This window comes from Halyomorpha halys, unplaced genomic scaffold (genome assembly GCF_000696795.3).
Source record: "Halyomorpha halys isolate HHAL.00 unplaced genomic scaffold, Hhal_1.1 Scaffold58.1, whole genome shotgun sequence".
NCBI classification, from domain to species: Eukaryota; Metazoa; Arthropoda; class Insecta; order Hemiptera; family Pentatomidae; genus Halyomorpha; species Halyomorpha halys.
In genome coordinates, this window is record NW_027110919.1 from 215,532 (window position 1) to 231,013 (window position 15,482).

The 15,482-nt window shown below is 29.9% G+C and overlaps 1 protein-coding gene across 2 annotated transcripts in view; it reads left to right on the forward strand.

The window, feature by feature from the left end:
* The window catches only part of LOC106692513 (neuropeptide CCHamide-1), a 110,690-nt gene that overhangs the window by 33,529 nt on the left and 61,679 nt on the right, over window positions 1–15,482 (forward strand). The window contains exon 2 of one of the 2 annotated variants that reach the window (XM_014438491.2): window positions 12,527–12,610. The exons of the other annotated variant lie outside the window; for it this stretch is intronic. Coding sequence (XP_014293977.1) covers window positions 12,527–12,610 — 84 coding nt within the window. The remainder of the gene's footprint in view (window positions 1–12,526; window positions 12,611–15,482) is intronic. 2 annotated transcript variants of the gene reach the window in all.

Here is a 15,482-nt window from a genome sequence, read left to right on the forward strand (position 1 = left end):
TAAATTGGTACCAAATAATCTTAATTAAAATATTTTGAAAAAAAATATGATTAATTAATAATATTAAAAAACATCAGTCACGCCTAGTGGGAATTAGTTCCTACCAAATATTTTACATTATAACTCCTCTAATAAATCTATTATTCGAATCTAGAAAAAACAGAAAATTTTCTTAATCGTTGAGAAAAAAAAATTTAATAAATTTCTTTCTGAAAACCCTTTGCTGATTCGACTAATATGCAACCATTATTAAACGCAAATGGACTTATTGCAAAACATTAAATTAAAAATAACAAGGAATGCATCGTAAGAGACTACATAGCCAAGGCCCGTATGACAGAAAACTTAGCAGTAGGGAAAAGGAACTGGGTGGGAATCTTCCTAACTGAAAAAAAATTTAATTGCTAGCCAAGTATGCCTTAAGAGTTTTCTACTTTTTTTTTTTATAAGTTTTGTATCCTCTGCATTCCCGGTCCACGACTATTTTATATTAAATGCATACAAATATTGCAAAGAAATATAAATTTATGATTAATGGTTTATGTTAGGTCAGTTGAATCAAAAGTAAAAAAACTGAAGGAATTTACTGTAAAGTAACAAAGATATCCATTTAGGGACCTCTACTAGTTAAATCATCTACATACAAAGGGTTTTAAATGCAATGAGTGTAGAACTGTCAGAAAGGTTAGGGTTTTCAAAGCTGACTAATAGATTCAATCTACTGGACGGGTAGTAAAAAATTAATTGAACACAAAAACCGCTTCTCTTATTTCCATTGAAACATATGTTTTCTTTAAGGTTCAATGACTGGCTTTCTAAAGGAGAACCAGAAAAATTATTAGAAAACGTACATAACAGCTACTTCGTACGGTTTATAATTTATGCAATAATACTCCAATTTGGAAATATAAAATATAAAAACATTTATAACCAATGAGGTTATTACATAATGAAAAGATTCCAATTAAATTGTCTTTTGGAAATAATCTTACAATTTCCTAGATTGTACATACATTTAACTTGAAAATTATATAACGCATACCGAACCTATTTTTAAATTAAACATGGAAATTAGAAAATATCATTTATTTATTTTGCATCAAGTCTTTGAAAATTCAACAGGAATCTAAAAATTAGGATTAAGTTGACAGGGAATGCGGTGTAAGTTATGTTCTTATAACAATTAATTTAATAAAAAAAACATTTATTTAATTAATTTGAGTGTGTTTACTAAATTACATACAGCGGAACGCTCCCTTCACGTTGTATTAATTCCATGGCGTAGCCAAAGGCTATAGCTAGACAAAGCCACCTTAACTGGACTCATAGCAACTTATAATGCCACAAGGCAATCAAAGAGAGAAAACGCCCTAAAATATATATAATATATTTCATGTATTATATATGTATGAACTACTAATTCTATTATTATTAATAAAGGGTACGAAAAAATAAGTTTACTTCAAATGCTTTAAAATTACTTGGACTTTTGAGTTTTAACAGAGTTATATAAAATTGTAATTTCTTACTATAAACTTTATGGAACTTTCTATAAAATTCGAGTATATTAAAAACTCAAATCAACAATCCTATGATATCATATGATAAGACCTCATGTTAATAATTACTTTTTGTTTTTAATATTTCATTGAGATATTTTTTCAAATAAGGTTAATCAGGGAAAATTGTCATAATTAGTACAAAAACTTCTGGTAGACCGTATGCGATTTTTCACCTGCTTCAGCATAGTCTAACTCAAAAAACATGGCAACCAAAGAATTAATGATGATGTTAAGAACATTCTTCAATTTTTAATTTTCACTGAAACTAAGAAGATAAAATTAGACTTTCTTATAGGTTATGAATTAGCACAACACTAATAGTTCAGAGTAAACGAATATTTATGGATATTATATTGTTCAGAAGTTTTACAACAATATTTTACTTTCTTATGGATTTTACACATCCTTCAATGGGAAAGTGAGACCAAAAAGAGGGAAGTTGACCACGCCCTTGGAGTTTCAGATTCATAATAGGAATGTCCGCCTTTGTGGTTTAAACTGAAACAAAAGTCTATTGATTATATCCTACTCCTTTGCCACGCCCCAGGAGTTGATCGAACGACTATGTGAAAAACGTAGAAAATAGAAAAGAATGTACATATGTTTAAGGACAAAAGTTACCTAAGTGGGTATTGATTACTTGTAATTATTATTTTTCTTTTTCGAAGGAGTTTTATATATATATATATATATATAAAATTAAATCTGTACCGCTACAACCCATGAAGGGTCAGGGATGCAGTACTTTGTAAAGAAGTACTTTTACTAAACCAGTGGTTGTGCACGGAGGTGATGTGATCAGAATCACGTTCGACTACCAAATTTTAAACCAATTAAGAATATGCACTTTATGAAGCTGAGTGGCTCCCGAGACCACAGGGCTGACTGAACAGCATAAGGTAACAGATAAGAATTACCTGCTCCAACCGGATTCGAAACCAGGTCTTTGGAGTTGCCTTACCAAAGTACTACTCACCCCCACATTTGTATATATATAATTTACACATTATTAAAGTTAAATTTGTTGTTAATATAAAGTATCCTTTACACAATATATTTTTCATGATTTTCCAGATAAATAACTTTTTTTTACTTGAATCAGGAACGTGCAGTAGTTGTACCTATCATATTAAAAAAAAAAAAGTCTGAGCCTTAATTTATCATAACCTATATACAAACAGTTAGAACATGATACCACGCAAATTAATTTTTTTCTTATTAGGAAATTACAGTTTTGTTTTATTATAATTCATTCTGTCACTATAATTGTATTAACGATTCTATTATAAATTAATGTTAGCTTTCAATTTACTAAATACTTAAAGCAAATAGTTGAATATATTTTTTCAAAATGTGTTTTATTTTGCAGATATGAAATCTAAAAAAATAATAATTGCTTTTAATAGCTTATTTAACTGCCTGCTATCTAACAGTATACCTAAAACATTTACAACAAATTCGAATTGTGTTGTGGAACATATTTTAGAACTTGCAATATTTTCATCGTGGAAAGTGACTATCGTCAGCCACAGGTGGCCGGGACACCAGCCGACCAAAAGCGATGCAGTAGTGTTGCGTGTTCTGATTGGACGACCGCTAAGCACCAATTAACAACACGACTATTAAGCATGCATGGACAACTTAACTCTCAAAACTATATTAAATCATCTGTTAATTGATGTGGAGGTTGCGCCCGAATCCTCAAAACATACATTTTGTAAGTAAAATTTTATAATAATCATTTTTTTATATATCAGTTTTGACAAGAGCGATTATTTTTTTTTTCATCTACGAGATGAATAATTTTATAATCAGCCATTGTGTTTTATAATATAAATTATAATAATAAAGTTTTTTTTTCAATGATTTATAGAATAAAATTATAATTTTAGTTTACAATCAGAACTTTTAAACAGCTAATTTCATCGGGAATTACAAATAGAGACAATAGAGGGTTACATAAAAAAAAGGTACATGAAGTTCCACTCTGTTACCTACAGTTAAAGGAGCAGTGACCTACAACTTGGGAAACCCAACCACAACCCGAAGACTGAAGCCCAGGCTGCTGCAGAAAATTCTGTTATAAGTTCTATATTAATCAGTTCTTTTATCATCACTTTTATTTTATCTTAATTCATTTTTTTTCTTATCTTTTTCATAAATTAACGATCTTCTTTTTCCCATTGTAAGTCAATTATTTATTCAGTTAAATTCATAAATGTCATTGTTTATGTTATTAACTTTACTAAGAATTATTCTTTTTTACTAAGAATTGTTATTTAAATCTATTTATTCTATCTTCTTTTTTTTTATTTACATCGTACATCGGGGTGTCTTTTTTATGAGATTATACACACCCCCCTACAAATCAATTGTTAAAAAAAATTTACCTTTTACATTGACCAAACCAATCTAGTATTCAATAATGAAATACAATTTTTCGAGATCTTTTCCTCCACCATCTGGTAACAAGATCTCCATAATAGGCCTAATCAGCTCAATATTATCGAATAAACAATTAATTTATAAGAAAGATTTCTTCCTGATGATGGGAATATAAATAGTTAATGTTTATCTTAATAATAATAATTGTTATCAATTTATCATTTTACAAAGACATTTTCACCGAATTATTTAATTAATAACGTAGAAGCTTCCTACTAATTTATATCAAGAATTAAAACTTTCCATTTGAATCAGATAATTCAGATCATAGATGATAAATATTAATAGAGTATAATAATATAAATTACGACATTATTAATTTAAAAAATTTAATTTCCTTCTTTTTCATGAAATGGTTGTGTCCGTATATTCCGAGAAATCTTTTTGTAAAATATTACTCTTAGCAGCATTAAAATAACATAACAAGCTCATTGTTTATATAACATAGAAGATAATATATAGAAGCTCAGTTTATTTAAAAACATTTTTCACTTATACTCCAAATCTTAACTAACTCATTATAGACTTTGTTGGTGTGGCATAGATGAGCGCTCCTACAACAACTGCCTCTGGCGATGCCCGTCCAACGCAGAATGCCTCAAGTTCATTTCCACTCAGTCGAATAAACCTCGAATCATGATTTTCTGGTTCTTAAAACACTAGCTAATATTTTTTAAGCTACTATAATTTTCCATACAATTCCGATAAGAAATGCCTCTTGTTTATTCTGTTCTGTATGAAACACACCTGTAAAAAATACTGCACATCAAACATTACAGCTTAAACCGTAGAATGGAACTTTCGGTTCAATAATTCGTAGTTGCTGACATTCAATAAAATATTTTTCAACACAGTTTCGTTAGCATACCCCGTATCCATTGATAAAAACAATAATTGATGCATTTAACGCACCTGCTATATCAAAGCCGAAATTAATAAAAACTCCTTATCCTAAACCCCCCCTCCCAAAACGTAAAATTGGAACACAATCCTCCCATTAACGTCTCGTTCTGCTCCAACATTTGTTTATAATTTGTTCGTATCCTTTTATCATATGCTCGCGAAGTCTTAACTTCATTCCAGTATTCCAGGTTTGAAACAAGGGATAAATTTTATATATTTACCAGGATCTCAGTTATAGTGATATAATAAGAAAAATATTAAGGGTTAGTAATTTATTTAGAGTTTCTTACAATTAGATATGATAGAGTGAAACATTACTCTGCACCCTATAGATGGACCATATGATCGGGTCTATATGTCGGCTTTACTGTGAAAATTAAATCTTACTTGTTAGATAAATTTGACTTAAGCTCTGACACACAATCATTAAATTCAATTTAGTCAACTATCTTCAAATTTGTATAACTTGTTTAATTGTATTTGTTGTCGCACTAATATGTTTGCTGCTGATTCCCCTGTCACACATCTATGTATCCCTTAAACTTTTAGTTTGCTAACTCAAAAGTAAATAAATAATTTCAAAAGAGCATTCTACTGCATCCTATATTTTTGAATAGGCTAACACTCATACAATTGAATATTATGAAAAAAACAAACAAACATTATAAACATTGGATGGACAAAATGCTTTGCTTGAACTATAAACTTTATTGGACAATTAAAAAAAAAATCTTCTAATACCATTTATTATGATCGTTCTATGATAAATATATCCCTAATAATCATAGAAAAACAGATATGTAATAGAAGGGGATATTAAACAAATTAGGTATTTTTAGATTTTTAAATTTTTATTTGAATAGCCAATGACACTCATTAATTTAATTATATGTAATCCAGGAAAGATATAAACCAGTTTCTCAAAAATCCTAAAAAGGTCCTCATCTTAAGGACCTTAAACATTTAATCTCCTGAAAATATTATATATCTTTTTTTTTTTTATTCAAGAACTTTATTTATTGATAGATATTACAATCTGCGAAACCGTTGTTGGCAATTGGTCATAGTGATGAATGATCACATTTATACTAAAATAAAATAAATGAAAAAAAGTACGTACAAATAAAAAAAATCTCCCTTAAAAGATATACAAACAGAAGGATAAAGAAATGGACGTAATCAAACCATATGTATGAAAAAATTAATGAATAAAATAAAAATAAAATAATCCCTAGTTACATTTACACTCTTATATACAATATTCTTTTATCGACCTGAGGATCCCTGAGCCCACTCTATCCCCCACGTGTGAGGGGTAGAGCAGAGCTCAAGAGATCCCAGCCCATCCCTCTCGCCGCATCACTGGTAGTGAGTCAGTGGAGGCTGAGCAAGTGCGCTATAGTAGCAAACACTCAATTTGAGTGGAGAATCTGAATTCAATTTTTCGCTCTTGTTAAAAAATCGAAATTTCATTAATTTACTAGAAGTTTTCATGAAAAATAAGGTCTAGTGAACTCATGCATAGAGCTAAGAGGAGCGAAAGGCTTAAGGGTAAACAAAAAATGTTTCTAATAAGGAAATTAAAAATAAAACGTAAAAGTTTTAGGGCACACTAAAAGTGGTCATGTAATAATAGGCTCTCTAAAAAACTTGAGTATTAAGTGGGGCTTATATCGATAACCCTGGGTTTAATAAAGTTGATAATAATTCCAGCTATAAACCTTTATCAATTGACAAAATCAAATAGGATTTGAATTCGTATTCGTAAAATTGGGGAACTGGTTGCCTTCAAAAGGGCAAAGGGACATTCGGGAACGGAGTCAAATGAGTTAGGAGACCGTTTTAAAAAAAAACGGATGAAGGTCTCTCACATAGTAAGGCTTAGATGACCCGATAGAGCAACATCTTGTCAATGAAATAAAAAAATATTCAGAGATATTACTAATTATGTATTTCAAAAAGACTGTACATTCCAAACTTCATACAAAGCAATATATAACGCATTATGAGATATACCAATGAAGAAATAAAGCATTATTCAAAATCAGGTAGTAAATTAATTTTATTAAAAACAAATATACTCCACATTAATTCAAAGATTAGGATTTTGGATCCTTTTTTGTGTCTTCTTTCTCCAAATGAATTATACTCAATTAGGTTTCCTCTTAAAAATTATATAACTACTCTAAAAGTAATTTTTTAAATATATATATCAATATTTTCTGAATTATTAATCAGCTGTGGTGGATGAGCTTACGATTAAATCATTGATAAATAAATAAACTTAGCTAATTTATTTGTACAGAAATTATTGTGTTCACTTATATTTGTTGTACTTGAAATTCTTAAGTCTTGAATGTTCGATTGTTGTAAGGAACGCTGGAGCCTTTCAGAGCATTTTCTAAAGCGCCTACACATCTGGAGCGGAGAACTGGTTTATAACGGAATAAAAAAGGTTTATTTTTTTAGATTTTTTTAGGAAGCTTAATTATATCAATTTTCCAAAATTTGTGAGGTGAAAAAACTCCCAAATAAAATATAACCTATTCTATATTTTTCTTGCACAACGTTTCGGATCAATTATTCCATACTCACGCACCTTTACAATCTAACTTAATTATGATTTTATTAGAATAAAACAAAATATGGAAGTGAGGAAAAATCATACGAAAAAGTTATAAGCATAGTACAAGATAAAACTACAAGAGATCATATTCCATCATAATAAAGTTACATTGTAAAAGTGCATAAGTATGGGATAATTGTCCCGAAACGTTGTAAAATAAAGATATAGAATAGGTTATGTTCTATTTTGGGTTTGTTTTTTATAAAATTTAAAGTTCTATCAATTTTTACCACAATATATATATATTAAAATGTTAATAGATTCAATACTTAGGAAATTAAATGTTCCTGAAAGGCAAAATTATTTGAATTTTTGGATTTTCTGAATATTTTATGACTAACTAAAGAAAAAAAAACGGAAAGATATTTATTTTATGAATACAACCAATTCACAGGAATCTAACCTATAATCAAGGACAAATTGGCAAAATTAACGGAATATCTTCAAAGTATAAACTACAATATGTTTATAGAGATCTAAATGAATGATCTCTAAATGAATTGTATTCCAGAATATCTTTTATAAATATGAGATTCTATTTCTGTTTTCTAAAAAATAATTTCATGCTTGAAACTCCTTGAGCTCTGAATAACTCGGAATTATTTTTTTACTGAGACATTTACTAATTCAATCTTACTGCTTAATCTCGCCTGATTTATTTAGTAGCTGTAAGGTAAACAAAGGGACTAAAGAATGGAATGGAGGATTAAAGCATTGTGTTGGAATTCAAGACAACAATATAAAAAAATATAACAATACTGTGACAGAGAACCCTTCTTTTTCTCTGTTTATTTATATTCCTCCTCTCGTCTCCTTTCATCTTTGAAATCAATCGCAATTCACAATTTCCCTCTTAACAACCCCATCCATTCCAAGCCTATCCTAATTCCGTATTCATTTGGAGTTGTATTATTTAATATTGAGGATAAAAATAAACCTTTATTGCCAATTCCGTTTGCAATTATAAAAGAGTATTTTTTATTTATTTTTATTTATCATATCGTCCTTTCATATTTGCCCTTTGATACAAATAAGAAAAGAGAGTGCTTCTACTCCATGATTTTCAAATTTTTCGAAATTCAATATAACAAGATATGAAAAATGACAAAAATATTTATCATCCATATCTTTCTTTACCCATGTAAAAATATTCCAATCCTACCCACCATAACCATATCTTTCTTCATTTTACATCATCCAGCAAAACATTTTACGGCACGCTTCATATTATATACGTCACGCTTTAATCAGCCAAAATATACAAAACAAAATAGGAAAAATGAAAATATTTTTTTAGATATGTAAAGCAGGGAGTATAGATTTGAATCATATTTTTCGGAACTTATTTTTATATGTAATTACTATACAAAATCATTTATTATAAAATCCGGAATCGTTAATCTAATATCCTAAAAAAAAACATGACCAGTCCTATTTTGGTTTTTCGTTAATGTTTGTTTACTTTTTTATGCTTAGTCGGTTCCCGTTTTATCGTGCCTCGTTTTAAGTCGTTTAGGAGTCATGCCGTTAACCAATATTCATTAAACATCAAGAAGAATTTGTCGTTATGCAACATGAAAATAAAATTGAATTGTTTTCATTTTAAACACAAATTATCTAAAATACTTTATAGATAAATTAAATGCTACAAAATATAGTTTAATGTAGTATACATATTTTTGCATAATAGGGCTGGACATACAGGCCCTTTCTAGGGAGCAGAGTTAGACTTAAGTACGAACTTCACCTCAGTATTCAGTAGAAGAATTGAAATGCATGATGTGAACGGTTGTGCTAAAGGTGACATAATGAGGGAAATGGCAAACAAAAAAAATATCGATTCCAAATATGAAAACAGCTTATACAATATTTATTTCATGATTATCTAACCATTTTATTTCCGAATTATTTAGCTTTATAATTGTTTCAGCATTAATTAATCTTTTATAAAAGGTCTTTCAAACAAAGTAATCCGATTTTAAAGCTTTTTGATGTATGCCAGTGATAACATATTTTCAATTTTTGAACTTTTAATGATGTTTTTTCAATCCTTTTTTCTTGATTCCAAAGGAAACTAGAGTTACCGAAAACGCACTCATGTCAATTTATTTTCCACCCAAAGCCCAATTGGCTTTTGCTAGTGCAGGTATTTTTAAATGAAACTATTCCTCAGCGGTGGATTGGTAGCAAGAGATATCTGGATGTTCACATAGCATTCCGATTCACATCTTACGCTTTGGGTCTCCTTCCTGTGAGGCTACGTCGATGTTCATGTTCCATCACTAACTTAGACGACTTTAGTGAAAGTATAGCAAGTTGAACAAATCATGTTCAAATAAATCGTGATTTCCTGCAACATGTTTGGGAAAGAAATCTATGGTTTTGATTTAGTTAGGAGTTGCATTGTACGTTTGTAGGAGAGGAAAATTAACTTCTTTAGCTCAAAATATGTCAACTGATTAAAATTTTGTATACCTTTTTTTTATGGAAATATAACTTAATGATACGGTCCGTTCTTAATGAAAAAACCCTGTACATTGTAATCTAGGTAATCCAAACTAATTGCTGCAGGAGCAACAATGTTCAATTCAACAATGTAAATGTACATAACTACATTTATTTATTTAATTCGTTTTGGAAATTTGAAGATTAGAAGTTTTGAAAAATTAATCATTCTTAAAGAAGTTTTTTTTTTCATTGGTTGTTCTTAGTCTTATAATATCCCTGGTCACGAGCTTTATTTCGGGCTTCTACGCTTTTGTTTTATTATTCATCCCTAAGTGGTGATTTAATTTGTTAAAATTTTAAGACTAATCATGTATAAGTGAAAAATAGTATTAATAAAAATTTAAAAACACATTTAGTCTTGTTTTATTTAAAACGTGATAAAAAAGAAAAATTAGTTCACTAATAAAGTTTTTATTATATATATTTCTGCTATTAATTAAATTAGTTTTCAATTAGATAGTCAGAAAATCATAATCAAATGATTTATACAATAGATATTATTTATTTCTAATTCTAACAAAATATATTATGAACACTTCTGAAAAACATTCACTATGATTTCATAACTTGCCTGTTTACATCGGGACCCTCCGGGTAATCCGATCGTATTTTAAAATTGTATTTAATTAGTGTGGAATAAAGGGGATGAAAATGTGAATCTTTTCTGGTTATTATTGAACATGTATAAATTGATGTATAACTTTATTTTAATTCAAATACTAATTCCCTACATGGGTATATCGTGTTAGTGTGTTAGTATAATGCAAGTTATTATAATGTTAAATATAAATCGATTTCAGAGGATGGTCTCATAAATAAAGAAATATGGCTTATCTGGTGACAGTTGGAAGTATCGCAGATGCGGTTACTTCATCGTCCTATTGCTTATAGTACAAGAGCCGGTAAGAAAAAAAGGCAGTTATCTCACCCCAATTTTTGATTACTTTAATGAATACTATGTATAATTAATAGCCAAAATTAATGAGTCTGCCAATTATAGGAAGGGGGTTTAAAAAATGGTGGCTGTTTCAAAACCTTAAAAAAACATTGATTTTTCATTCGGAGCTCTATATTTTAAAAACTACCAACAACACTAGAAAATCTGAGAGAACATTATTTAAAGAAGAGTAAATTTTCTGAAATATTAGCCCTAAAAGAGCTATTTACGCCCAATAGTTCTCGAGATATAGCTTTTTAAAAAGCAAAATGTCTTAAAAATGTACTGAAAGATTAGTAGTTAGTTGATTTATTTTGAGAAATCTATATCTCAGGAACTTTGTAACGTACAGATGTCTATTAGCACTCAAATTAAAGCTAGTTTAATGGAATATATAGAAGTTTCTGACCTTTACCTTCGTAGGAATAGTAGTTTTCATGATATTTGCTAAAATAAATTGATTTATAATTGTGCGGACAATAAATTTGATTTATGAAAAACTTTATTTCAGAAACCATTGGACGTACTGATGTCTGCCAGGCCTCAAATTAAAGCTAGTTGAATTTACTACAAAATAGTCAATTATGTTTATCTTTGTAGGAGTAGCAGTTTTTATGATATTTGACAAAATAAACTCACAAAATGTTAATTTATAGTTGTTCGTATAAAATTTTGGATTTTTGAAACAAAATATATATCTAGATATATATTCATAGAGCTCCGAATGAAAAATTAGTTTTTTTATCGCTTTGAAACAGCCACCATTTTTTATTCCCCCTACCTATACTTGGCAGAATCATCAATTTCGACTATTAATTATACATAGTTTTTATTAAAGTAATCAAAAAGTGGGGTGAGATAACTGCCTTTTTTTCTCTTCTTTGGCTCTTGCTCTATATTGCCTAGTAGGTGAAATGGTGACGACCATGTTCTTCGTCCAGTGTTCGTGAAAACTTCTTCCTCTCTCAGAGGTTGGCCAGCATGACCTCGGCTGTAAAGTGGTAGTAGAGACCAGTCCAGGTTCTATCTTCCATGCCACGATAGATAATTAAGACGGCATCGCAGAGGAGGCTTCTTCGGGGTCTTTCGGTGTCCTTGGCAAGGGGGGCATCAGAAAATGAGACCCTCGACCCCGACTTTATACAGATTCAAAAAAGAGCTGAAAATATCGGATTATTCAAATCACAAAAATGTTATTTCCTGCTGAGTTTTCTTTAAAATAGTATTATTTTTTTTGTAAATCCATTTCGGATCACAAGAGTGTTCGGATTACCGAGATTTTACTGTATTATTACTCAAATATTTGTTTGCACTGAACATACTTCATCTGTACACAACAAATAATTTAAACATAAACTTAAAAAAATGTTTCGTTAAATTCTGTATATTTATACGAAACTGAAATAAAAAAAGATACAAGGACACTTGTCAATCATACTTCATATGAGCTGATTCATGATTCGAGATTGAGATTATGATAAATCTCAACCTGATATTACTTTATTTTATTTTGTTGAAAAGATGATTTGTTTAAATCTTCTGCAGGTAAGACGAGGAGGCTGATGACACCACTCTTTGTCGAGTCGAGGAGAGCACTCAAGCCTACTCTACAGAACCTATTTATTTCACGTACGTACTATGTGTGTCGGTGTACCTTCGTCTTCAAGCACAACTATTTCGACTTTCCACTGAAGCACCGTCATATCTCACAGTATCTTCCTTCTTCAATACTTCAGTAGCCAGTGTGCCACTTTATTAACGTTCTTCTTTCAACTTTCCTATTTTTCTTCTCCAAATGTTAGTAGTACTGTGATAGCTCTCTTCTATACTTTTTAATTGAATGACTCTTACTGTATAATAGGAATCAAAAACTATTTCTATGCCTTTTCATTATATTAAAAAAAAAAAAAGTCACAATAAAGTAGATGAATAAGAACAAGAAAAATAAATTCATTACGTAGTCGACTGGAATAAAAATACAACCATATCTAACCTTTGTATATAATGAATCAATTTGAGTTGATATAAATCAATTATAAAATAGTAAATTCTTGGAACAGTTTACTGATTATAACGTTATTTTCCCTTTTTTGAATCGACCCTTATATCACGCTACATAATTTTATTAGTACTATTATTTTTATTATTATTTTTTTTAAAACTTATTTAACCATTACATTTCCTCTGTCACGTCACTCCTTGATCACCATTACTTGTACCTCACACGTCACAATTCAATTTTTTATTTGAAAGGATTAAAGAAAATATATGAAACTATGGGTTAATGCAGCTTTAAAGCTACTTTCCTGTTTTCATTTAAGGGATTTTCGGCAGAGAGTCATTTAAATTATTTTTCTATGCATTCGAATGTATTTTTGAAGTAATTATGGCAAAGCAGAATCCCCTTCCCAGCACCGCGAAGTACTTAGCAGGCAATAAAGAATATTAAGATTGAGGGTTAATTATTGTTTGGTTAGTTCAATTATTTTAGTACCAAATGGGTTTTTATAGAGTTATAGGAAAAATTAAAATTATTTTATCTGGATGAAAATACCAAATTATTGGTATTGTACTGGAGAGAAGACCAATTTCTGCTAAAAAAAAATAAAATAAAATAAAAAAGTCAATTTTTACTTTTACTTACTAATGTACAGAATCTAAAAGAAGTGGAAGTACTGCAATCGCGAAAGTATTCGATGGAAATGCACTCTTATTCATTTTATTAGTATTATTATTTTAATTTTATTTTTTTAAACTTATTTATCCATTCAAGTGATTCTTGTAACCGGTTTTTTATTATATTTTCCTTTGAATCTATGTGTTAGTATTGCTCTCGTAGAATGTATTTATTTGTTTGTTTTTTGGTAAAATGATCAACTGCTGTGACTATTATTAATGGTCTGATCTCACATTGCCGTCTAATAGTGAATTTGTTTAGCGGGTCACTGAAGAGGATCTAGGAGGGTGAATTTGTTGATCGGGTGAATTAAAAATTGTGAAATTGAAGGAACAGAAAAGGGAAAGAAAAAAAGGAATGAATTGAAATATTTGTATTTGGTGTATAGACTGAAATTTATTGTAAAAAGAAACTGTAGGGAAAAAAAACTGTTTTCTTTCTATTTTATAATACCATGTATATATGGTATTCCATAATTTATGTCCGATTACGGATTGATCAGTATGCTGTGTGATGTAGCAGCCTGATGTATTTGGGCAGCATGAATGAATAAAGTATTTCTCTCTCTCTCTTTCTCCCCTGAGGCCGAATAACCAAGTTTCGCAATATGGCCTGCCAGGCTCAAAAACGATAAGTCGTACCAAAGTGAAATTATACACTCGAGGCAGATGTATGCATGGAATGTTACAGCTACTTTAATGTTAAAAAATAACCATGTTATATTTCTTATTTTTTACTTCCACTTATTTATATATGACATATCTAGTAAGCTGGAGTAATTCGATCGTGAACAAATTCAAATTCTAGTTTTCGACGGAAATTCCGGTCCCCTAAGTTTTGCAAAGTAGTCTGTGTGTAAGTTAACATCCTAGCTCAAAAATGGAAAGCAGTACCAAAGTAAAATTCTGTCCTTTACCTATAGGTTGCCTGCCACACGAACCAGAGTGGGAGTCTCCAGATTCATTTCTCGGGACAAGAGGTTAGTAATTTAATTAGAAGATAGAAGTAAAAAAAAGTAAAAGTAACTCCTGGTGAGAATCGTACCCACACTATTCCGAACCGTGCACCCTACGACCCTCGCCCCCGATCCATGGTCTCAATCTAATTATCGAGTCGACTGAATTGATCGGTTGACTTCAATTACGTTCTCCATCGCAGGTAGCTTTCAATTTGCCTGTTATAGCTAATGGTTACTGACAAGGGGCTCCTTGATGACGCTCGGCATCTTTTGTGGTAATTTCGTTTATTGCTTTGACGGAGCTGATCCCAGGGCTTGAAACTGATTTTAGTTTCAGCACTTTCTGATTCGTGGAATCGCTGAATAAGAAATTATTAGTATTTTCAAGTTATTTCATGAAACTGTTTCACGGAATGATCGACCTAGAAATATATATTGATTTTAATTCGTTAAGGAAGCAACCTCTAATATAAGTTTCTGTGCCATGTAGGTACCACAAGTTGTAAACTAACTTCAGTAAAACTTCGTTATGACACTTTCCTATGGCCCACAGAATCAGAGCCCAATAACCCAGAAAACGATATAACTGGCATATTGTAAAAATAGTACTGGAATGAAATAATAAAATTTATTGATGTTCAAAAAAAATAATAATAATAATAAAATAAGTTAAATCTACATTGTTGAGGTACTGCTTTGAAGATTTTTTCAGTGGTTCGTCTGGCACTTTGACGAAGAAAAAAAATTTTTTATTTTTATTTTTTTTTTTAGTAGATTAGATTTATTTATTGATAGATATTACAATCTTCCACACAGTTGTGGGCAATAGGTAATAGTGATGAATGATCTCATACATACTAAAATAA